At 54.2% G+C, this 24,803-nt stretch overlaps 1 protein-coding gene across 1 annotated transcript in view; it reads left to right on the top strand.

Annotated features, from left to right (window-relative positions):
- The window catches only part of SLC12A5 (solute carrier family 12 member 5), a 30,327-nt gene extending 5,856 nt beyond the window's left edge, over positions 1-24,471 (top strand). Inside the window, 26 exon segments of the mRNA XM_032606676.1 lie at positions 331-462; positions 838-984; positions 1,794-1,848; positions 2,350-2,390; positions 2,392-2,455; positions 2,458-2,480; positions 4,670-4,911; positions 5,717-5,928; positions 7,553-7,723; positions 8,033-8,131; positions 8,278-8,335; positions 10,213-10,387; positions 10,968-11,086; positions 11,406-11,504; positions 12,423-12,542; positions 12,892-12,996; positions 14,542-14,710; positions 17,114-17,309; positions 18,136-18,305; positions 18,926-19,057; positions 19,961-20,068; positions 20,988-21,110; positions 21,203-21,402; positions 21,746-21,760; positions 22,030-22,163; positions 22,374-24,471. Coding sequence (XP_032462567.1) covers positions 331-462; positions 838-984; positions 1,794-1,848; positions 2,350-2,390; positions 2,392-2,455; positions 2,458-2,480; positions 4,670-4,911; positions 5,717-5,928; positions 7,553-7,723; positions 8,033-8,131; positions 8,278-8,335; positions 10,213-10,387; positions 10,968-11,086; positions 11,406-11,504; positions 12,423-12,542; positions 12,892-12,996; positions 14,542-14,710; positions 17,114-17,309; positions 18,136-18,305; positions 18,926-19,057; positions 19,961-20,068; positions 20,988-21,110; positions 21,203-21,402; positions 21,746-21,760; positions 22,030-22,163; positions 22,374-22,465 — 3,201 coding nt within the window. The 3' untranslated portion in view covers positions 22,466-24,471.
- Positions 24,472-24,803: the final 332 nt, after the last annotated feature.

The following is a 24,803-nucleotide window of genomic DNA, read 5'->3' as shown; positions in this document are numbered from 1 at the left end:
GGGCCTCCACCCACAGTTCACCTCCCCCTTCGTCAGCCCACCCCCTCCCTCCTTCCCTGGGGAACAGTCCCCTCCTCTCCATCTCTCCCTCAGGTCCACCTTCCTCCCTGAACCTCCCTGTCATTTCTTCTCCTCCCCTTTTCCCCTGCTATCCCCCTTCTCACCCCAACCCCCTCTCTCCCTGTTCTCCTTGCTCTCCTCCTCCTTGCTCATCTCATCCTAGCCTCAACGGTTTGCCCCTGGTCTGCATCTCTCTCGGCCTCCTACCGTCTAGCCCCCCCACCCCCGACCAGGGCTTAGCCTCCCAACACTGAGAGCCTCCCTCCACAGGAGGAGATGGACACCAGCCCCATGGTGTCCTCCCTGCTCAGTGGCCTGGCCAACTACACCAACCTGCCCCAGGGAAGTAGGGAGCACGAAGAGGCAGAAAACAATGAGGGTGGAAAGAAGAAGCCGGTGCAGGTGAGGGCCTCGGGGAGGAAGGGCTGAGGGAGGAGGGAGGGTGGGAGGGGAGAGGGGGTGGGGCAGGAAAGATGGATTCAGATGGAGGGATGCATGATGGAGACAGAGGGATGGGAGGCGGACGCTGAGGGAGGGGAAGGGATGGGAGGTGAGGGATAGACATGGAGGGGAGAGGGAGGGGTGGCTTGAAGGGTAGGTGATAGAGGCCTGAAGGGAGGAGGGAAGCGAGATGAGAATCAGAGGGAAGAGGGATGAAGGGACGGGGATGGGGAGAAGAGGAAAGTGGGGGATGGAGGGGCCAGGGTAGGAGGAGTGGGCCTGGGGTGTTGGCACTGACTGGGGGGCTGCAGAAACTGATGCTGGCCTCCCTGGCAGGCCCCCCGCATGGGCACCTTCATGGGCGTGTACCTACCGTGCCTGCAGAACATCTTTGGTGTCATCCTCTTCTTGCGACTCACTTGGGTGGTGGGCATCGCGGGCATCATGGAGTCCTTCTGCATGGTCTTCATCTGCTGCTCCTGTGTGAGTGACACGCTCCCCTCTCCTGACGCCTGGCAGCTGGGCTGAGCGGGGACCTGGCGGGGGGAGGGGGAGGAGGGGGAAGCATGAGACCTGATCTTTTATAGGAACCACTGCGTGTAATCTTGAGAGTAAATTAGGTCTGCCTGGTCCTTCCAGCATCTCACAGGCTAGTCCCTGATGGCTATTAACCAGGTTTCACCTGGCTGTGTGTGTGTGCGCTTGGCTGTAATTACCCAGGTACCGCAGACTCATTGATGAAAAGATAGGTGTACATTAATAAATAAAACTCACCTACAGTCTCACAGTAGTTAACATTTCAGAAGGTCTTGACTCACAAAAAATGGGATTACGGGTCCCAAACAGCTTTGTAACTGAATTATTCCCATCCTCTCTAAAAAAATCACATGTTCACTAAATGCCTACTTCTCACGACGTTTACGTTTCCTCACACGTGACCCTTGAGCCCCCCTCTGCGTGTGAGTAGCCAGTGCTGAAGCTTGTACTCCTGCCTATTTAATAAATGAAGAAACTGAGGCTTAGAGAACTGAAGTGACTTGTCTCCGGTCACACAGCTGGTCAGAGGCCAAGCTGGGGTTTCCAGAGCTCTCTGATGCTATAGCTTGCGTTTCTTTCATGTGCTTGGTGAAGAAGGGGTTTTGTGGACAAGAAGGACTTGGCAGGAGTAGGAGTTGGAACAGGACCGAGGACAAGCTTGATGGAAGAGGACTTGTGGGTTCTGGCGGGTGTTTATGGGGTAGAAGGTTTGGCCCCCACCCTATTCGCCACTCTGACGATCTCTCTCCTCACAGACGATGCTCACGGCCATTTCCATGAGTGCAATTGCAACCAATGGTGTTGTGCCTGGTATGTGACTGGGGCTTCTGGGAGGGGAAGGGGCCTGGATGGTTGGGAGGGAGGCCTGGGTAGTTGGAAGGAGGGACAGTGTCCTGTGCTTTGGGTGCCATCAGGACCCCAGAGAAGCAATACCGCAGATTCGGGGGCTGGGTTACGGCGTTTCCGTGGGATAGATGGGGGCAGCCGTGTGAAGGGGAGGGGACGGAGGTGTTGATGGTGTTGAATGGGGCAATGCGAGATCTCCTCCCTTTGCCTGAGACCCTCCTCTCCATCATCCTATTTTCTGAGCCATGACCTCCTTAGAGGGGTAATTAGCAACATGGGAATTAGTGCTATAGAAGCCACTCAGAGTGTCTGGCTGGGTCTCCCTTCAGTCCTAGGGCTACAGCTTGTAAGGCTTGGGAGGCCCAGAGGAACCTCCCTCCCACCACTGTCTCAGATCCCTCCCTCATCCCCTACGGCAGCCCAGTGCCCCTCGAACCTCTTGCTGATACTGGGTTTTTTCTGCAGCTGGCGGCTCCTACTACATGATTTCCAGGTCTCTGGGTCCTAGAGTTTGGGGGCGCTGTGGGCCTCTGCTTCTACCTGGGCACTACGTTTGCTGGGGCCATGTACATCCTGGCACCATCGAAATCCTGCTGGTGAGAGGGGCCAAGGAGGAGGTGTGGGCCCCAGGCTGTCAGTCAGTTAACTGATGCTCCCTGGACACCTCCTGTAGGCTGGGTCACTAAGTAAGGCCAAGGGAAAATCAGACATGGTTCTGTCTGGAAAGAGTTCACAGTCTAGTTGGGGAGACAGGATACACTAATTACGTAACATGAACAGCTGTCCTTTATCAGGCACCCACTGTGCTCTCAGCAGAGTTCCAAGTGCTTTACAGTCATTAGCTTGAATCCTCATGAGGTTTAAGTATTATTATGCCCATTTTACAATGATAAGCTCAGTCAGGTGAAATGACTTGCTCAAGGTCACTCAGCTACGAGTGGCAGAGGTGGGTTGGGAAGAGTAAAATCATGAAATAAGAAATGATAAGTCATGTCACACAGTAACTGCCTGCTGTGTGCCAGGGACAGTGCTAAGCACTCTGGGAATGTTAGTGGTAGAGGGCTGATGGCTAGCGGATGGCAGAGCAGAAGAAGAGGGAGCTGAGAAAGAGATCTGTTAGAAGCAGTGACTGATGAGAAGTCAGGTCCCTGGGCAGTGTTCGAAGTGAAGGCTGCTGACTTTGGTCTCGGTTATTCCTGCCCCTGCAGGAGGAGGTGAGGTGGGAGCTGAAGAGGGTTCCTCGGTATATAGAAAGTGGGGCTGGGCTTCCCTGGTGGCGCAGTGGTTGAGAGTCCGCCTGCCGATGCAGGGGACACGGGTTCGTGCCCCGGTCTGGGAAGATTCCACATGCCGCGGAGCGGCTGGGTCCGTGAGCCCTGGCCGCTGAGCCTGCGCGTCCGGAGCCTGTGCTCCGCAATGGGAGAGGCCGCAGCGGTGAGAGACCCGCGTACCGCAAAAAAAAAAAAAAAAAAAAAAAGAAAGTGGGGCTGACATTTATTTCCCAAACTCCTACTCTACCCAGGCCCCGTGGCCTTCAATGTATCATTTTATTTCATCCTCACGACCCTTGCATTAGTTAGAAGATGTCCCCATTTTATGGATGCGGAAAGCAAGGCTCAGAGAGCTTAAGGGATGTATGGAAGGGATACGAACCTGTGTCTTCCTGACCCTGAAGCCCGTGCTTGTCCACCCAACCACTCGGCTTCAGAGAACTAGAACTAACAGATGTTGCAGCTTCTGGTTTGGGGATGGAATGGAGGCGTCCAGGGGCAGGGAGGGTAGATGGGGAATAAAGGACCCCAAAAGCCAAATTATGAGAGAATAATAATAGACCTCTATGGCTTTTACAAAATCAAAGAACTATTATAAAAGCAATTCTACCCATTGCATAAAATTGGAAAAAAATCAAAGAATGTAAAAAAGGAAATAACAATCTCCTAAGGCAAATCATCATTATCATTTGGTACATCCGTCTAGTTTTTTGTGATATTGTATTTTGTCTTTAGAAAATATAACTCTATAGATTTCTCTAATAATGCAAAACCCTCTTTGCAAATATCACAGGTGAAAATAACTTTTGTAAGAATATAAATATATTAATATTTAGTATAGAAATTATGGAAAATACAGATGTGCAAAAAGAATAAAGATTATTCACATTTTTACCATTCAGGGGAAACGACTGTTAACATTTTGATGTATCTACACACAGACAGACATATATACACATATGTGTGTATATAGTCACATGTAAGTACACATATATATTTACCAAAATGAGATAAGACACATTCTTTTCAAAAATTGATTGTTTTTACCTAATATAACATGGATAGCCTTTTCGAGTCAGTTCATATAAATCTATGTTGCCCTTTTTAACAGCTACATAGTCTATTCAGAAATATCATGATTTATTTACCCAATCCTCTAGGGATGAATGTCTAATTTATATCTGCCTTTCTTATTGAAATAATAAAAACAATAAATAATCATTAAGAACTATAGTTGATAACAAAAGAATAGAACTTAATAATTGCTCCCAACATTCCTGCAGTACGATCTTTTAATGACAGTATAATAGTCCTTGCAGGATAGACCATGATTTCCTTAACTATTCCCCTATCATTGGATGTCATTTCCAGTCTTGTACTACTGTAAATATGTTGTGATGCGTATCTTTTCTCCAAAGCCCTGCCTGCACCTCAGGTTATTTCCTTGGAGAAATTCTTAGTTGGTTACTTAGTGGGTTACTTCCTTACTTGACCTCCGCACCCCTTTCCCACAGGCTTACCTCTTCCCAGCTATGGCCATTTTCAAGGCAGAAGATGCCAGTGGGGAGGCAGCAGCCATGCTGAACAATATGCGTGTGTACGGCACCTGCGTGCTCACCTGCATGGCCACCGTGGTATTTGTGGGCGTCAAGTATGTCAACAAGTTTGCCCTGGTCTTCCTGGGTTGTGTCATCCTCTCCATCCTGGCCATCTATGCCGGGGTCATCAAATCTGCCTTTGACCCACCCAACTTCCCGTAAGTGCTACTGCCCTGAGCCTCAGGCATCCTCCCCCTCCTCCCTGGACTGGTTTCAGGGTCTTCACACTAGTCTCTGCCAACTCCCCTGCCCCCATCTCTCAGAATCAGGGTGGTTGTGGATTTACAATAAACTCCCTTGGGAGGGAAAACCTCTCCTGGTTTAAGGGAAATCTCTTTAGGATGGGATAACATGTATTGGAGGTGTGCACAGTTTTCCTTGTGAGGGTCAATGGCTTGCTGGTGAGGTGGACTTAGGAAGAGCCAAGTGGAACAATTTCTTAAGGGAAGACCGGTCTGTGTTAGGGAACCTTTCTTGGGTAGAGACAACCTTCTGGAATGTGACAAGCTCTTAGTATTAAACACCTTCTCTATCATGGGAAAGGACATGGAAGAGAGGGTCTCGGGGCTCAGATCCCTGTTGGTTCTGCCTCTCTCCCTAGGGCACATTCCCCTACGTCCCACTGCCCAGAAGAACGGAACACGGAGACTGCTGTCCACGATGCTGAAATAGCATCGCCCGAAAGCAGTGGTTCTCTGCCGTGGCTGCATATTAGAATCACCTGGGGGGAGGGAATTCCCTGGCGGTCCAGGGATTAGGACTCCCAGGGCCTGGGGGAAAGAAAAGAATCACTTGTGGGGAGCTTTGAAAGAACACAGATCCTGGGCTCCATCCCAATTAAATCAGAATCTCTGGATATGGGGCCCTGGCGTCTATGTGTTTCGTGCTCCCATGGCGGTTCTACTGTGAAACCAGGGCAAAGTTACGTCCCTCACCACCCTCCTCCCTTGTTTCTCTCCCTAGTATCTGCCTCCTGGGGAACCGCACACTGTCTCGCCATGGCTTTGACGTCTGTGCCAAGCTGGCTTGGGAAGGAAATGAGACAGTGACCACACGGCTCTGGGGCCTTTTCTGCTCCTCCCGATTCCTCAACGCCACCTGTGATGAGTACTTCACCCGAAACAATGTCACGGAGATCCAGGGCATCCCTGGCGCTGCCAGTGGCCTCATCAAAGGTCTGAGGGAGGGAAGAGGTCTGGTGTCCAGGGAATGCTGCAGGGATTGTGGCTTAAATAGGATTAAGGGACTCCTTGGGATTCAGTTAAATGCGATCAGTTTTAATTGAGCACCTACTCTGGGCCATGTTCTATCCTTGGGATCACAGAGAGGTAGAGATGAGAGGTAGAGATGAAAGGGAGCCTTCGCATACCTTACCACCTAGTGGGAAAGAAAGTTAGCAGCTTAACAAGTATTCACTAAGTACCTGCTAACTGCCTAGCACTGCACTGGGCACCAGGAACACAACATAAATAAGTCACAGTTCTTGGCCTCAAGGAGTCTAATAGCAGAGACAGAAGTAATAGCAAATAAATTAGGACATGTGTAGGTGTGCATTCAATGAACAGAGACCTCCCAAGGGAGGGAGTGGTCATGTGTATAAGGTGGTGAGACAAGGCTTCCTGGACTCATCTGAGAAGGGATTTGAAGGACAAATAAGAGATTTTCAGTTATACAAAGGGAATAAGGGAATTAACAGGCAGAAGAACAGCTTGCCTAAAAGTATGCAGACACAGAAGAGCATATTGTGTCCTTCCAACCCCAGGTAATTTGGTGTGACTGGGGCATAAAGTACAAAGGAAGGAGGGGCAATCAAGAAATGATGTTGGAGAGGCTGGCGTGAGCCTGACTGTGGTCAGCCCTGGAACACGTTGAAGGGTTTGGACAGTGTTCTGAGGGCGACGAGGAGCCACCAAAGGGTTCTGAGTAAAGGGATGGACCGGGTCAGCGTGTTGCTTGTGAAGGTTCACTCTGGCTGCTAACGTGGATGGGCTAAAAGCAGAGAGGGAACCGAGTCAGGGAGTCCAGGAGGAGGCTAACGCTGAGTCCAGGTGAGAGTGGTTTTATTACCTGGAGTGATGGAGTGACAGCAGTGGGAATGGCACGGTGGCTCTCCACCAGGGCTGTTTGGCCCCCCAGGAGATGTGTGGCAACGTCCGGAGACATTTTGGGTTATCACGACTGAAGGGTTATTACTGGCATCTGGCGGCTGAGGCCAGGGATGTTCTTACGCACCCTACAGTGCTACAGGACAGCCCTCCACACGAGAATTGCCTGTTCTCGTCACAATTATCACTAAATTTGACATTTAGTGCAGAAGTGGAGGAACCCTGGAAGGAGAGAAGGGGCGTATTTGAGAAATATTTAGGAGGCGTAAGGGACAGGAGTTGGAGATTTTTGAAACGGAGATGGGGAAAGGGTGCAGTTGAGGGCAATGTCAAGCTCTCTGAGTTGATGGTAGTGTCATTTACCAAAATAAGGGATATAGGAAAGGAGCCATTTGGAGTGAGTAGGTGGTGAGATCAGTTTGGGACACACTGAATCAGCCTGAGATGTGTGTGTCTATGTCCCCCTGTAGACTGGACCATTTGAGGGCAAGGACTAGATCTGATCCATGTGCAAAGCCCCTGCACATGACCTGGCCCAAAGCGGGAGCTTCGGAAATGTTGGTAGAAATAAGGCCCAGGGGGAGTGAGAGGTGGTTGACCCTGACCCTTCTTTCTGCCCACCCCACCTCCTGGCCCCAGAGCTCTGGCACCCTGACGTCTGGTCTTCTCCTTGAGCATCCTGTCTCTCCCACAGAGAACCTCTGGAGCTCCTACCTGACCAAGGGGGTGATTGTGGAAAGGCGTGGGATGCCCTCGGTGGGCCTGGGAGATGGTACCCCTGTCGACATGGACCATCCCTATGTCTTCAGCGATATGACCTCCTACTTCACCCTGCTGGTTGGCATCTACTTCCCCTCAGTCACAGGTGAAGGGGAGCTCAGAAGGGGAGGACTCTGGCTGGGAGTGGATGGGTAGGGAGAGAGTCAGTCACGATGTGGGCAATTTCTGAGTCCAACAGCCCCATTACATAGGCAGGAGCCAACAGTTCAGTTCCCACTGGACAGACAGGTGAGGGAATTAAGGCCCGGAGAAGCCAAGTAACAAGCCCAAGGTCTCATAGGAGTCAGTGGACCAGGACTAGATCCCCGGCTTCCTGACTCTGAGGCTGATGTCCTTTCTTCTCAGTCTGTCTGGTCTCCTGTGGCTCCTGTCCTAGCTGCTCCTCTGTTCACAGGGATCATGGCTGGTTCTAACCGCTCTGGGGACCTGCGGGATGCCCAGAAGTCAATTCCCACTGGCACCATCCTGGCCATCGCCACCACCTCCGCTGTCTGTATCCTTCACTGGGGCTGGGACCACCGTGGGTGGGGAGGGCTAGACGGAGGGCTTCTGAAGCTGCCGCCTCACCTGGCTGGCTCAGGAGGGGTGGGGAGGAAGGACAGCGCCACCCTGGGGATTCTCCTTCATGCTCCGCTGCAGACATCAGCTCCGTTGTTCTGTTTGGGGCCTGCATCGAGGGGGTCGTCCTTCGGGACAAGTAAGTAAGGGGATCAGGGAGGATCCTGTTCTGGGGGGGCGGTGGGGCATGGAGGGCCAGGTTCTGGGAAACAGGCCTGGCAGGATAGTTGAAACGTGGGCAAGGGGCCTTGGAGGGAGGCCACAGGGCTTGCCTGTCAACTCACTTTCTTATAATTCACCTTTCTCTTGTCACTCCAACTCAAGAAGCATGAGCGGTGTCTGATTTCCTTTAAGATAACGATACTTTCCTTTCCTTTTTCTTTAAAATCTACTAATTCATTTACTACTTCCTGGATGTCTATGTGTTAGCTACTGTCCAGGGTTCTGGGGGCAGGGATAAATAACAAAGATAAATAACTAATGATGTTTGTTCTGAAGGAGCTCTTTGGAGCTGGTCACCATACTTGTCAACAGACTTGTAGGGGTGGCGATAAAGCAAAGCCTGGGGGTTATGGAGGCTGCGATCCAGTCCCAGAGGGTCGGGGAAGAGGAGATGCTGTGGGAGTGCCTTGTACACGCTTTCTCATCTCTCCTTCCCACTTTACGTGCTGAGTGGTAGAGACTACCTAGGAAAGTAGGAGGGGGAAGGGCACTCCAGGCAGTGGGAACAGCATGGCCAAAGTAGAGGGGACCAAGAGCCGTGTGTGTGTGCGCGCGCATGTAGGGGTACCAGTAGCTGTAAGCATTCAGGGCTTCTGGAGCACACACCTCTGGAGGGTGTGTGCATACACGACCAGCAGGGTGAAAACAGGAGGTCCTGTCACAGAAGTCAGTTTCCAAGGCGCCATTCTGGCTTCCAGGAAGTGGGGACATGAGGCTGGAGACCTAGGCTAGGGCCAGTCCTGGACGTCTGGGTTTTGGCGCCAGGAAACTGGAGCTTTACTTTATAAAAAATGGGGGAAACCCTGAAGGATTTTAAGCAGGGAGGTGACCTGGCCAAATGGGCAATTTGCATATATTACACGTATTAGCTTTTAGGGCAACTTAACCTCCATTTATCTCATTTCATTTCATCGTAGACCTCCCACAAGATTGCAAGGGATTCGGCAGGTCATTCAGGATAATCTTTCATCTGCTTCTTGAAGTCCCTTAGCAACGGCCCATCTGAGTGTACCTTTGCTTGCACACTGAAGGGACAGGGCTCTCTCTACCTACTGAGGTAGCATCTTCCATTTGAAGACAGTGTCATTGTTAGAAAATGCTTTTCTTGATCCTCACACCACATACCATCACTACACGATGAGGCCAGAACCCCCATTTTTCAGATGGAGACACTGAGGTTCTAATAGTTTGAGATATCTGCCCAGGATGACGTAGTATTACACAATTGACCTCGTACTAGAATCACTATTGGGGGGAGGGGCGAGATAAGGGTAGGGGATTAAAAGGTAGAAACTACTATGTACAAAATAAATAAGCTACAAGGATATATTGTTCAGCACACGGAAATAGCAAATATTTTATAACTATAAGTGGAGTACAACTTTTAAAAATTGTGAACGCCATGTCGTACACCTGAAACTTAAATAATCTTGAATGTCAACTACACCTCAATAAAGAAAAAGTGTCACTCTTAGAACCACGTAGCAGGCACTGTGCCAAGTATTTTCCATATGTTATCTCCTTATTCCTCCCACCAATTGTGTGAGATAGGTTTATAACGATCCTCACTTTACAGCTGAAGAAACTGAGGCACAGAGAGGTTGAATGTCTCGCCCAAGGTCACACAGACAGAAAGTGCCCAGGTCATCAGGGGCTTTGTCTGTCCCTTCTCCCCCGCACAGGCTAGCCTCGTAGTGGACGTACAGTTTGTCCCGCAGTTTGTGCGGGAGACCTTTGAAATCCGGGTGGCGGTGCTCACCCAGCATCTCTTGTCCCTTTGCTGCTTCATTCCAGGTTTGGCGAAGCTGTGAATGGCAACCTGGTGGTGGGCACCCTGGCCTGGCCGTCCCCCTGGGTTATTGTCATCGGATCCTTCTTCTCCACCTGCGGGGCTGGGCTGCAGAGCCTCACGGGGGCTCCACGCCTGCTGCAGGCCATCTCCCGCGATGGCATAGTGCCCTTCCTGCAGGTCAGCGGCAGGGGCAGGGTGTGGGGACAGCAGTCCACCGCCTACACCAGCCAGCCAGGCCCCTGCCCAGGGCGGCTACCCAGGGAGCAGGGCCCTGCTGCTCTGTGCCGCCACTAAGAAGAACGGGTGTGCCTTTGGGCCCAACATCAGGGCCATCTCTTTGGGCAGGATTGTCCGCGCTTAGGGGAAAAATGAATGGTCCTCCTTTGGCCTCGTGATTGGGCGGGGTCTCAGGGAGGCAGCCAAAGGGCAAGTAAGAGGAGGGTGCTCTCTGTGGTACTTAAAAAAAAAAAAGATTTATGGTGAACTCAGTCATGGCTCCTTGCTGGCCCCCTGCAGCTCCTCCTCCATGTGTCCCCTCCTTTTCCCCTTCAGGGATCATTTGAACTGCACTGCACTGGGGTACCAATGTCAGAGTGGGCGAGATACAGCAAAAACCTGGTATCCCCTTGGGTACATTTAAAGGATGAGAAATACAGCATCCTCTCCCTGCCTCTGCCGTACTGGTCTCCAAGACTGGAAGAGAGAGACAAGAAGTCCTTAAGGTCTCAGCCCCCTGTGATGGTTGCTCTGTCCTCAGGTTTTCGGCCACGGCAAAGCCAACGGAGAGCCAACGTGGGCCTTGCTTCTCACCGCCTGCATCTGCGAGATTGGCATCCTCATTGCATCCCTGGACGAGGTCGCCCCCATCCTCTCTATGTGCGTGCTGGCCTCTTGCCCTCCCCATCATCTCTGGGGGTCTCTCTACCTGGATCCTTCAGCTGTGACCCTGGACAGCCCACCCAAACACTTTAACAACCCCACTGTCGTAGAAACCTGTCCTTTGTTATACGGAGATTCACCCCCACATGCACCAGGGCATGTTGTAAGGGGATTTGGCCTTTGAACCTCTTCCTAAGCCCCAGAACATGACTCAGCCAGCTCCCCAGTTTCTTTTTCCCTTTCCTTTCTCTCCCTGTGCTTCTGACTCTGTCTCCCCTTGCATCTCTGTCTCTCCTGGGACCTTTCTGTGTTCTAGGTTCTTTCTGATGTGCTACATGTTCGTGAACCTGGCCTGTGCGGTACAGACGCTGCTGAGGACGCCCAACTGGCGGCCACGCTTTCGCTATTACCACTGGTGGGTGCCCGTTCCCCTTCCCTGCCCCAGAGGACCGTCCTCTCATCTCCCCCTCGCCCCAGCCCATCCCCTCCAGGTCTAAGGATCCCAAACTCCACTTTTCACAACTAGCATGAGAAAAGTCCTGGAGAAGGCCTCCTTATAATCACAAGTAGTAACATAACACTGTATAAACAGCCTCAGCCAGAGTCCCTCTCCTGTCAATAGAGCGCAACACCTTCCAGTCTTGACGAGGAAACCTCAGTTTCCTCAGCTGTGAAATGGGACAATAACTGCACCTACCTCATAGGCCCTTGTAAGCATTACACTGCTTGGCGCACGGAAGATGCTCCTTATGTGGGGCTGGACTTCTGATCGTTTTCCTTGATGGCTCTTTATCTTCACAATAGGCCTGTGGGGCAGACAGGGCAGGAATGATCACGCTTGTTCTACCAAAGGGAAACGGAGGCTCCAATAGGGAAAGGTGGCCTAAGGCCACCCAGCAAGAGTATGGCACACCTGGCCCAGAACCCAGGCTGCCTGCCCCCCATCTCAGTGCTACTGCTGTGCCAGTCACCTCTTCCCTGGGGTCACATTCCTCCTGGGAGATCTTGCCTCCAACTTTCCCCAGACACTCCTGCCTCAGAACCTCCCTGGCAGGGCGGTCTGGCAGGGTCTAAGGCACTGGGACAGGGCAGGGTGGTGACTTAGGAGTTGGGTGCGGCGAGGGGAGGCGCCCTGTCTGTGGCTGATCGTTCATCCAGAGGCCCCACGTCCCCGTGGTGCTCATGGAGATGACGGTGTGATGTCCCCTAGACCTGGCTGTAGCCTCCCAGGTCTCGCCCATGCCCCACCCCATCTAACTCCTGCTGTCTGAGCCCAGGCACCAGTGACAGCCCCACCAGGGCTCAGAGGCCGGCTCTCCCTCCCCCCGTCCAGGACACTCTCGTTCCTGGGCATGAGCCTCTGCCTGGCCCTCATGTTCATCTGCTCCTGGTATTACGCCTTGGTGGCCATGCTCATTGCCGGACTCATCTACAAGTACATCGAGTACCGTGGGTAAGCGCGGGGAAGCGGGGAGGGCTGGGCGAGACTGAGGGATGGGAGGAGGTGAGGAGGGGAGAGAGAGGGGTGATGAGTGCTCGGGGGTGGGCGGTCGGGGGGATGAGGCAGGGAGTGGGAGAAGGTGGCACTAGAGTGGAGGGCAAAGGGTGATGGGATGGGATGGGGAGAGACGGAACAGGAGCAGGGGAGGGGCTGAAGCTTTGAGAAATGGAGGTGGCAGGAGGGACCTCCTTTCTGAGCCTGAGATCGACGGCTCTGTGCTGGGGTGGCCACTTCAGGGTGGACGGCTCTCCCTGACTCTCCTTGGCTTTCTGCCTCTTGCGATCCCCCTTCCCGGCCCCAGGGCGGAGAAGGAGTGGGGCGATGGCATCCGAGGCCTGTCTCTCAGTGCGGCTCGCTACGCCCTGTTACGCCTAGAGGAAGGGCCCCCGCACACCAAGAACTGGAGGTCAGTGGTGGAGGCACAAGCGTGAGGGCTCAGCGGGGGGAGAGGCAGGGAGCAGGGCCCAACCCACCCCGCTTGCTTTGTTTTGGGGTTGCTGAGTGGTGTTCAGCCTTGTCTGAACCCTTCCCACCTACAACACCGAGGCTGAGCTGAGTTCCAGACATTTGTTCTCCGAAACCCCACCCGCCAGGCCAGTCTCCCGACCATCTATCCATCCATCCATTCATTCCATCATGCGTTAGAAAAAATATATGAACACGTGATCTATGCCCTGCCCCCTTCCCGTCTCTGGGGATGTAGTGAGCTCACAGTTCTGTGGACAAGGCATGCGCACAGACAGGTAAACGTAGTAGCATGTGGCATTTGCTCTGAGAGAGGTGAATCATCCACCTTGAGAGCTATAGGGCCTCTTAGAAATCTCTAGATGAATAACAATCTTCATTTTATCCACGTGACAGTCAGGGCCTAGAGAAGGTCTCAGGGGTCATGGAAGGCAGAACTGGACCCAGAATCTTCACCTCCTACCTCTCAGCCCAGGGTGCTTTTCTAAAAAAAAAAAATACTTATTTAGTTCTGTCTGTGTTGGGTCTTCGTTTCTGTGCGAGGGCTGTCTCCAGTTGCGGCGAGTGGGGGCCACTCTTCATCGCGGTGCGCGGGCCTCTCACTGTCGCGGGCTCTCTTGCTGCGGAGCACAGGCTCCAGACGCGCAGGCTCAGTAATTGTGGCGCACGGGCCCAGTTGCTCTGCGGCATGTGGGATCCTCCCAGACCAGGGCTCGAACCCGTGTCCCCTGCATCGGCAGGCAGATTCTCAACCACTGCGCCACCAGGGAAGCCCCCCAGGGTGCTTTCTAACTGATTGCTCTGCAAGGCCAATCCCTCCTTCTTCTCCCTCAGGTTCGTTTTGCTAAGAGTAAGGCCTGGAACCCTGAACTATGCCTAGGACATCGTTGGCTTGTCCTTGCTGATGTCTACTAAACTGGGCTTCCAGAGACCGGGGCTTTGCATAATTTGTCTGTGAATCCTCAAATGCTTAGCACAGGGTCTAGCCCAGAGTAGGTATTTAGAGAATGCTATTAAATTGATGGTGGCTGGCTGGCTGCAGTGGCTAAATGAATAAGGAAATGAACAGATAATCAATGGGTAGATGGCTGAACGTGTATATGTACGGGAGGGTTGTTGGGTGAATAGGTGAATGTGTGAATGGATGGCGGTAGAAGGATGTGTAGGTAAATTAACATGGATATGAGTGGGTAACTGACGGATAAAATGGGAGGGGGGGTGGATGGAAACATGGGTGACTGAGGTAGATGGAGAGATGGATGGGTGGGTAGATGGATAGATGTGTGGGAGATGGTTGGATGTCTTGATACTCAAGGAAATGGATGGATGGATGTGTAGGTGGATGGGTGAGTGGTGGGTGTATAGGTGTACAGGAGTATGGAGGTCGTGTGGTTAGTGAACTCACCAGCGTATGGCGTACGGGTGTATGAGTTTATGGCGGTTGGGTAGGTGGTGGATGGATCATGTGACCTCGCACCCTCTTCAGGCCACAGCTGCTGGTGCTGGTGCGTGTGGACCAAGACCAGAATGTTGCACATCCACAGCTGCTCTCGCTGACCTCCCAGCTCAAGGCAGGGAAGGGCCTGACCATTGTGGGCTCTGTCCTTGAGGGCACCTTTCTGGACAACCATCCCCAGGCCCAGCGGGCGGAGGAGGTAAGTAGAGGCCCTGGTGGGGAGGGCGGAAGGATGCAGCACTCAGGAAGACAGTCCTTGCTCTTTTCCACTTTCCCTCCTACCACCTTTGCCATCAGCTGGGGCTCAGGCTTTTCTGTCCTCTTCCTCAGAAGAGGAGTCCAAGGGCTCAGCAAGTGAGTTCCTTAGAATCCAACTCGCAGAACCAAAGACGATCAGAGCCGGAAGTGCCCATTTTATGGATAAGGAAACTGAGGCTTAGAGAAGTCAGGTCATTTGTTTAAGGACAGAAAACAGAGACTCACATTAAAACTGCTAGACCCCTACTCCACCTGCCGAAGCATAAGTCTTTTAAAGTGTTTTCACATAGGTGGACTCTTTTGGTCCCCACACCAAGTGGAGTCGGCAGGGTGAATACCCCTGTTTGGCCCAGGGAGAAACAGAGGCCCAGAGACGGAAAGCAGCTTGCTGGAAGTCACAAAGGTGGCTGGAAGCATAGTCAGGATTTGAACCCGGGTCCCTGACTCTGGGTCACCTGCTCTTGTTCTGATCCCCTGGTCCATGTCCACAGAGCAGTGCACACAGCCAGTGTGGGCTGGGGCAGCTGGGCTCTGCGTTAAGCGTCATTAACAGGTGTCTGGTGGGTGACAGGGGAAGTGGGTTCTGTCTGCGATTCAGGTCTCTCTCCTTTCGGGGCCATGGCTAGAAGTGGAGAGAGGAAAGGGGGCCTGAGGGAGGTGAGATGAGAGGGGGAGGGACACACCTAATGGCTTTCGACAGTTGCTGTTTCTGCCTCACTGGGCTGTTCACACTGATCTGTCAGGGCCCAGGGCTGGAGGCCTCCACTGGTCCGTTTAATTCAACTTGCCGTGGCTGCAAATGTGCTGTGTACCAGGCACCAGGCTAGGCCCCGGGGGACGTGCAGAGGTAGATGACCAAATCTCAGCCCTCAAGGTGGTCACAGGCTGGTGGGGAAGATAGAACACACACAGAAGGCTCTCAAACCCGTCTGAGGTTAGAGTGAATAACTGCAGAGCAATAGAATGTGTTGAGTGTTTAGGATCTCTCAGGCTGTATATACTAAGCTCTACTCACATCATGTTATGTCATCCACCCTCTTCCTGGACGAGGTAGCTGTCACGATGCCCATTTGATTGATGAGAAATCTGAGGCTCACAGAGGGAGGTGATTTGCCCAACATTGCTCTGCAGTTATTAACTCTAGCGTAGCACCTGTCAACCTCAGGTGGGCTTGAGAGCCTTCTGTGTACGTTCTGTCTTCCCAACCAGCCTGTGACCAGCTTGAGGGCTGGGGTTTGGTCTTGTGCCTCTCCATCTCCCCTGGGGCCTGGCCCGGTGCACAGCGCATTCTCAGCCACTGCATGCTGAATTAAACAGGCGGGGGCAGAGATAGAAATAGGAGCCCTCTCTTTTTTTCTCTCTCTCTTTTTTATTTTTGGCTGCGTTGGGTCTTCGTTGCTGTGCGCGGGCTTTCTCTGGTTGCGGCGAGCGGGGGCTACTCTTCGTTGCGGTGCGTGGGCTTCTCATTGCGGTGGATTCTCTTGTTGCGGAGCGTGGGCTCTAGGCATGCGGGCTTCAGTAGTTGTGGCACGCGGGCTCAGTAGTTATGGCTCATGGGCTCTAGAGCGCAGGCTCAGTAGTTGTGGCGCACGGGCTTAGTTGCTCCGCGGCATGTGGGATCTTCCTGGACCAGGGCTCGAACCCGTGTCCCCTGCATTGGCAGGGGGATTCTTAACTACTGCGCCACCAGGGAAGCCCAGGAGCCCTTTCTGTTTGACATCAGAGGCTTGGTTAAGAGTGTGAAGGATGGCGTCAGACCCCCGGACTTGAACTTCTACAGTAACATCCATTATCTGTATGGCCTGAAGCAAGTCTTAATTTCTCTGAGCCTCAATTTCCTTACTTATAAAGTGAGAGTAATAAGAACACTTCCCTCATTGTGCAGATTGAATGTGCGTTTTAAATGCTTACTGTCATGCTGACTTTTAAAAGCTGTTAAAAACCAAATTGTCTGGCTATGCAGAGGGGCCCAGTTTCATCGTGGTTTGGGTGGACGGGTGGTGTCTGAGGAAGGTGATGGTTGAGTTGGGCCAGGCAGAGTGTCATGGACAATGGGGTCGGCCGGGGAGGGGCTCTGGGTGGTGGGTGAGAGCTTGCAGGGGGACTGTGTGAGCAACGGCAGGGCGGTGGGAAGCGTGGTGTCCCACCATGAAGAGCTCTGACTGAGCAGCGGGGAACGGGGGCCACAGGTGACGGGGTGCCAGAGGCCGACATGCTCAGAGCTGAGCTTCAGGAATGGAGGGCTGATGGCGGGGAGAGATGGGGGCTAGGGAGGCTGCAAGGGGCTGGGCAGGGCTAGGGAGGCCTGAGGCTGGTCCTTTTCTGAGCCCTCCCCTCCCCGCAGTCCATCCGGCGCCTGATGGAGGCAGAGAAGGTGAAGGGCTTCTGCCAGGTAGTGATCTCCTCCAACCTGCGAGATGGCGTGTCCCACCTGATTCAGTCCGGGGGCCTCGGGGGGCTGCAGCACAACACCGTGCTCGTTGGCTGGCCCCGAAACTGGCGGCAGAAGGAGGCTCATCAGACGTGGAGGAACTTCATTGGTAAAGCTGTGTGGGCTCGGGGTGGTAGAGGCCTGGGTGTGGGGGGCGGTCCTTCTTTGGGCCTGGGGATCATTTCCCAGGCGTAACAGGTATGGAGTCGGCATATGCAGGTGATGGCGTTCAAAGCCTCCCATGTGCCAGGCACTGTGCGGGGAGCCCAGGGACTCAGGTGTGGAGGAGACAGTCTTGGCTCCGGCAGGGTTCACAACCCTGGCAGTAAGACAGTGCAGGGAGTGGGAAGAGCTACAGCTTTGAAGTCGCTGAGGCCCGGGTCTACATCTCCCCTCTGGCCCTTCCTCGCTGTGTGACTGTTCACAAGTGCCTCACCCTCTCTGGGCATCAGATGCCTTGGTAGTAGTGGGTACTAAGTAATACAATAACTAACACAGACTGTGCTCTGTGTGCCAGACAAGTGGAGGCTTTCTCTCATTCTCAGCAGGCCTGTGAGGGCTGGGCATTGCTGCCTCCATTTTATTGGTGTGAAACTGAGGCACGGAGAGATTAAGGTCACGCAGCTGGTAAACCCTGAGGCGGCTTTACCGGTAGATCCTAGTTAGAAGGTGGTTGGGAGGATTAAGTGAGCCCTGCGTGGTCGAGTTCTTAATCAGAAAGGGCAGGTGTTGTTATCACCACTCGAACGGTGGGGAAACGGAGGCCCAGAGAGGCTTCCCCAAATTCAAACAATCGATGAGGCCCAGGTAGGTGGGGTTTTTCTGACTCCTCAGCCCAAGGCCAAGGCGGGATGGGGTGGGGGTGGGGTGCTGGGTGCCAGAAGGGGACCAGGGTCACTGTTTTACCGTCTGGCCATCTCTTTGGTCTCCTCCAGAGCTGGTCCGGGAAACCACGGCCGGTCACCTGGCTCTGCTGGTCACCAAGAACGTTTCCATGTTTCCTGGTAACCCGGAGCGCTTCTCGGAGGGCAGCATCGACGTCTGGTGGATTGTGCACGACGGCGGCATGCTCATGCTGCTGCCCTTCCTGCTGCGGCACCACAAGGTGCGCATGCGTGTGCGTGAGTGCGCGTCCGCGCGTTTGTGTGCTCGTGCCCACATCCATGGGCGGGGTTTCTGGGCTCCGGAAGGGGCCAGCCTCCACGTGAGCTCCTGGGAAAGGGCTCCAATCCCCTCCTTAATTCTGAGGTGCTGGGAACTGAAGGTGTCTCCCCTTGCAGATGTCCTTGAATTATAAAGGAGAGCAATGTTTAATTCAATCGAGTGATGCTTTAATGAGGGGACCCTCATCTACGCAGAGGCGTTTTTCAAAACTTTTTTTTTGCGGTACGCGGGCCTCTCACTGTTGTGGCGCACAGGCTCCGGACGCGCAGGCTCCGCGGCCATGGCTCACAGGCTCCGCGGCATGTAGGATCCTCCCGGACCGGGGCACGAACCCGTGTCCCCTGCATCGGCAGGCGGACTCTCAACCACCGCGCCACCAGGGAAGCCCCGCAGAGGCGTTTTTGTAGGGAGTGGCCTTTGAGATAGAGGATTGGGGGGGCTGCATGTATGTGTGGGAAGGTGCGTGGGAAGGGTGAGGGACAGGGTCCTGTCTACGTTCTGGCCCTGGGTCTCTGCACTGCACCTGGGCTGGACCTTTCTGGGTCCCTTTCACCACTCCAGGTCTGGCGGAAGTGCAAGATGCGAATCTTCACTGTGGCCCAGATGGACGACAATAGCATCCAGATGAAGAAGGATTTGACCACATTTCTGTACCATTTACGTATCACCGCGGAGGTCGAAGTGGTGGAGATGGTGAGTCCCCAGGAGCCACCTCTGACGTTTTGGAATCCCTTCTGGACTCTTTCCCTTTGGCCCCAGAACCAAATGGGGAACTCCAACTCCCATCAGCTTGTGATGCTGGATCCCTTCCCTGCCTCCACTTTTTAGCCTCTCACGTATTCACCCGAAAGCCCACCCATCCATCCATCCATACACCCTTCTCTCCTTCGTAAGAACAGCCATGTCTAATGATGCTTACTACATGCGAGGCACTGTCCTATGCACTTTATGTATGTTACTTCTCACAGCAATCAATGAAATAGATACAATTATCAGCATTTCCGTTTTACAGATTAGGCAGTTGAGGCACAGGAAGGTTAAGTAATTTGCCCCGAACACACACTAAGTGTTAGGGCCAGGATTCAACCCCAAGCAGACTGGCTCTAGAGTCCATGCTCCTCACACTCACATTCTACAGCCTCTTGTCTGTCCATTCCTCTCAGCTTATTTATCCATTTACCCATCTCTCTGTGTATTCATTAATCCACCCACATATCCATTAATGTATTTATTCACTCACTCATCCATTCATCCATGTACAAAATTCATTCATCTCTGTGTTCCTTTTTATATTTCTCCCCCGTCTCCATTCACCCAGGTAATTAATTAATCCACTCATTCATTAATTCACCCATTCATTCGCCAGGTCCTGTGCTTGGCTGAGGAGGGATTGAGCCGCATTGCCTTCAAAGAGCATCGCCCTCTGCTTTGTCCTTGCCTCCCACAACTGTTGATTAAACTAGGTCATTGGATAGGGAAACCCTAGGTTGGCAGAAAGAAGGGGGCCTGCCTCCCTCCCCTTGGCTTTGCGCCTAAGCTCATACTTTCCCCCCCTTTCCCCTCCTCCACCCCATCTCCACCCCTGCCTGCCCACAGCATGAAAGCGACATCTCAGCTTACACCTACGAGAAGACGTTGGTGATGGAGCAGCGTTCCCAGATCCTCAAGCAGATGCATTTAACCAAGAATGAGCGGGAGAGGGAGGTGAGGTTGCGCTGGCTGGGCTCGGAGAGTCTCAAGCTGCTGCCAGCTCTGGGTGTGCACAGGTTTGGGATGGCCCAATCCTGGCCATTGGCACTGCCACCTTCTGGCACTGGGTTCCCCAGCAGCAGGGGTACACACAGTGGCTGCATCTCTCAAGCCTCCCAGCCAGGATGCAGAGGGGCTTTGGCATGCGTGACAGATCTTCCGCTCACTATGTGACTTCTGGGGCCCAAGGGAGAATAGTGGATGTTAAATATGTATGGATGATGATTCCTCAGGGGCGTGGGCTGCCAGTGTGGAGGACAAGGGATTATGTGATAGACCCTTAGAGAGTCTTAGAGAGTGGGTAACAGATGGGTATTTCAGGATGCAGCTGATGACGACAGTTGGGGGCAAACCTCCAACTGGGTTCTCAGGGGTAACAATGATGAGCTCTCATGGGGTATGGGTGTAAGATCTCCCCAGTGTGGGTAATGTGGGACCACTAGCCCTATGGCATTTGAATGAAAGCCCCACCCCAGGGAGTAGGGGTCCTTGGGGAAATGAGCTATGGTACCCTGGTGGTTGGGGACAGAAGAGATCTTGGAGGTGGGTGACAGTAAAATTGTAAGAAATGGCATGTGCTCTGACCAGTCAGAACTGGCACTGGACCGTAGTGCTAAGGTAGAGCCCAGCTGGACCAGGTGTTAACCCTTTGGTTGCTGGATAGTGGAGAGGCCAGGGGTCCTGGAGAGGGGTTGGAGTGGCCAGGTCAGTGGCGGCAATAGCTATTTGATGTGGAAGCATTGCAATAGTTTAACAACTGGTAGGGGTCCCGAAAGTGCACATCCTGGCTGAACATCAGCTCTGGGGGTAGCTCTTTGCAGGCCATGGGTAGTGATTTCCAGCAGAGCTGGCACCAACATGTGTCACTCCCTAGATCCAGAGTATCACAGATGAGTCTCGGGGCTCAATCCGGAGAAAGAATCCAGCCAACACTCGGCTCCGCCTCAACGTCCCAGAAGAGACAGCTGGTGACAGTGAGGAGAAGCCGGAAGAGGAGGTATGCAGCGGGGGTGGTTTGGCTCCAGCCAGTGCGAGCAGGAACTTTGGCCTCCAAAGGAGTCACATGTTGTCCCTTCTTTTATCCCTCAGGTGCAGCTGATCCATGACCAGAGTGCTCCCAGCTGCCCCAGCAGCTCACCGTCCCCTGGGGAGGAGCCCGAACGGGAGGGCGAGGCAGATCCAGAGAAAGTGCATCTCACCTGGACCAAGGACAAATCTGTGGCAGAGAAGAACAAGGGCCCCAATCCTGTCTCCTCAGAGGGCATCAAGGACTTCTTCAGCATGAAGCCGTACGGGCCTGGGGGCTAAGGGCTAGGGTCTGGGGTGAGCCTACAGGGTCCTTGCTCCCCATGGCAGAGCAAATGAGCAGAAGGGGTCCTGGCCTGGTAGTCGGAAGACCCTGCCCAGACCTTGTTTTGGTTTCCCCATCTGAGGACTCAGATTGGGCTTGATTGCTAAGGGTCAGAACTCCCAGGGACAGGCAGTGGAAAGGCGAAGCCTGGGGGGCTGGGAGAGCGGGACCAGTTTGCACACAGGGTGGTTGATGGTGGCTCAAGCAGTCCTCAGCTTCTCCTGCTTTTTCTGACCCCTCTCTTTTTCTTCCTCTCTTTGCTTCTCTTATGTTTCCCGAAGGGAGTGGGAGAACTTGTAAGTGCTTCAGAATTTTTAACTTCTCACCTAGGTTGGCCAGGGTCCCTCCTCTTCTCACTCCACCATGAACCCTCAGTTCGTGCCCCTGACCTCTGGGGTCTCTGAATAGCCCAGCTTGGAGAAGTCTAGGGTTGGTGGTCCCTGGCTTGCAAGGACTAGATCCCAGCAGCCCAGTGCTGGGGTGGGGGGGGGGTGTGCTGGAAGGGCGACTGGATCCAGCTCTCCCCTCTCCCAGCCTTACGTGCCTCCCTCCGTCCCTCCCTCAGGAACCGGTCCAACGTGCGGCGCATGCACACCGCTGTGCGGCTGAACGAGGTCATCGTCAAGAAATCCCGGGACGCCAAGCTTGTTTTGCTCAACATGCCAGGGCCTCCCCGCAACCGCAACGGTGACGAAAATTGTATCCTGGGCTTAAAATTGGGAGGAAGCGGGAGGTGGACGTCAGGGGACTTAGGTCCTGGCCCTGGGAAGGAAGAGTTGAGCCGGGTCTGCTTCAGAATCAGCACCGCGAACAGGGACGCGAACCCAGCGTTCCCCTGGCGCCCAACACGTGCGACCCTAATTCCAACGGGAGGGAAGGGAACGGTCTTTCTCCTTGACGGGCGCTCAGACATGGAGTTCCTCGAGGTCCTCACCGAGCACCTGGACCGGGTGATGCTGGTCCGCGGCGGCGGCCGCGAGGTCATCACCATCTACTCCTGAGAGCCAGGACCTGCCACCCGGGCCCGAGCGCGTCCGGCCCGCGCGGCCCCGGAGCCCTCGCCGCGCCCCCCGCCGCTGTCACCGTTTACATACAGACCCTGTGCCCGCGCCCTGGCCCCCTTCCCCGCTTCCTGAAGCCCGGAGGCCACGTCGGTCGGGGCTGACTCGGAGAGGACCGCCCCGCGCGGAGACCAGAGCCCCGAGCGCCCCGTTGGCGCGTCGCTCTGTCGGCCCCGGCTGCCCTTTTTCTAAGCCCGCCTCGCCCCCCCGGAGGAGACGCTGCAATAAAGGTCGGAGGAGGCGCAGAGAGGAGCGGAGCTGGGGCTTTGAGGACCCCCGGTAGTCCGCGCGGCCCTTTCCCTCTCTTCCCGCGCCCCGCCCCGTCCTCGCTCTGCACCCCTCCCCCGGCGGCCCGGAGGGCGCGGGGTGGGGAGGCTGCGCTCCGCCGTCTACGTCACTTGTTTTCGCGCGGCCGCAGGCGCCGGCCGGCCGAGCCTATACATAGTGTACAGGAGACATCGCGTGTATTTTTAACGTCCCCATATTTCTGTGACTAGAAGCGCAACGGACTTCTCTTCTCGCCACTGTCGAGCTCTCCCGCTGGGGGCGCCCAGGGAAGGCGGAGGCCTCGGGAGGCTGGGTTTTCCTTGACGTCCGAGAGTTTTGAGAGCAAAAGTGCTTTAGGCCCAGGCGGGAGTCGTGGTCCCTCGACACCCCCTCGACGTCTCCTCACCCTTTCCTCGCGCCCTTGGCTTCCGACCCTTCCCTCTAGTTCTTCTCGGAGACGAAGTGAGACAAGTTGTCCAGCTTTTCCTGGATTCGCCTCCCAGCGGAGTGAGCTGCCACTGTGGCTGCAGAGACGGGCGCAGCCTCTTCTCATCGGCTCTTATGCAAGCTGGGGCCAGGATAGGGGAGGGCGCTCCTCAAGGAAGAGAAACCGAGAGAGGCCCTCGCCCCACCGAGGAAGCCCCGCCCCGGTGCCTTCGCTGGGGGAGCAGGCGGCTCTCCTCAATCGGCTTGTCGCCTGCTCCCCCATCCCATGGCTCTTCGCCAAAGACTGAAATGGGGAGCTGGAGGGCGTCCCTTCCCCTGGAGTTTCCTCCCTGGGACAGATGAGGGAGGCGGGGGCGGTTCTGGGTTGGGGGCCGGACTCACCGGGGAGGCCCCAGCGCTGTCCCTGATGTTCCCTCCTCTGTGTCCATCTGGCAGCTCTGGCCTCGGGGACCCAGCCGCCTTCTCCGCGTCCCGGGGCCCGGCCTCGCTGCCTCTAGCTGCGTCTCCCAGGCACCTGGGCGTGGGGGAGGGCAGGAGTCGCTATGTGCTTTGTTCTTAGCGCCTCTCTGCCCTCCTCCAACTAGGACCCAAGGCCTTTGGCTTCTCCAACACCAGTCCTTGGCGCTTCTGCTCCACCAGCCTGGCTGGAGGTGCCCTCTACCCTTAGGGAAACCGCATTGGCCGGGCTCCCTTCCCCCAGGGCACCTTACTAAGGGCGGCAGGCACTGCATGCTCGTTCCAGCGCCCTCTGGGATTGGGTACAGTACCTTCAGCCCCAGGGCCCTGAACTTTGCATCTAGTTAGACATCCTGCCCACCTCCCAGAGCTGAGGCTACTGGGTACTCCTGACCTCACCACCTCCTTTCCTTTGAGCCCAAGGCAGAGCTGGAGCTGGTGCCACCTAGACTGGGCCAGGTGTGGCTGGAGGTAGGTTTGGATGTCTGCCGGTTAGGCCACGGCCCCTCTGAAATTTGATCAGGGGGCTGGGTAGATTCTTCCGGGTAGTAATCAGAAGTCGGAGGTATCAGACACCAGCACTCCCCACGCTCATCCTCCAAAGAACCTCCCTCTGACAGACGCAGCTGGGTCTAGCCTTCTGGGGTGCTGAGCACTCCTGGGCTGAAGTGGTGGGCTAGGTAGAAGGGAAAGGGGGTATATTAACATCAGTTAGGGAACCAAAGTTGCACTATCTGGGCCTAGACTGTCTGGTTGGCAAGAGCAGTTTCGGTTGATGAAAACAGACATCCCACAACAAAACCCCAAGTTTCCTGTGCTACATGTGCAATATTTGTTATGAACGTTATCACACGTCACTCATCAAATTATCTTTATAATCATGTAGCTAGATGTTTCATGTCCATTCAAGTGACTTTTATTCTGAGTGCAATATCTCAATAGCCTTGTAGTGATAACTAGTGTTGCTTTTGTTTTAGACGATCTATGTGCAGGGCAATGCAATGAAGTTGAAAACCCTTGTAAATAGGAGAGGTTGCAAACCAAATCAAGAGTATTTATTACTATTATTAGGCCTGCCTTTAACTTTCCATGTGTTTCAGTATTCCGC

Source organism: Phocoena sinus, chromosome 15, assembly GCF_008692025.1.
Source record: "Phocoena sinus isolate mPhoSin1 chromosome 15, mPhoSin1.pri, whole genome shotgun sequence".
Taxonomy (NCBI): Eukaryota; Metazoa; Chordata; class Mammalia; order Artiodactyla; family Phocoenidae; genus Phocoena; species Phocoena sinus.
Note: the sequence above shows the minus strand (reverse complement) of the source record. Positions and strands in the feature narration are given on the sequence as shown.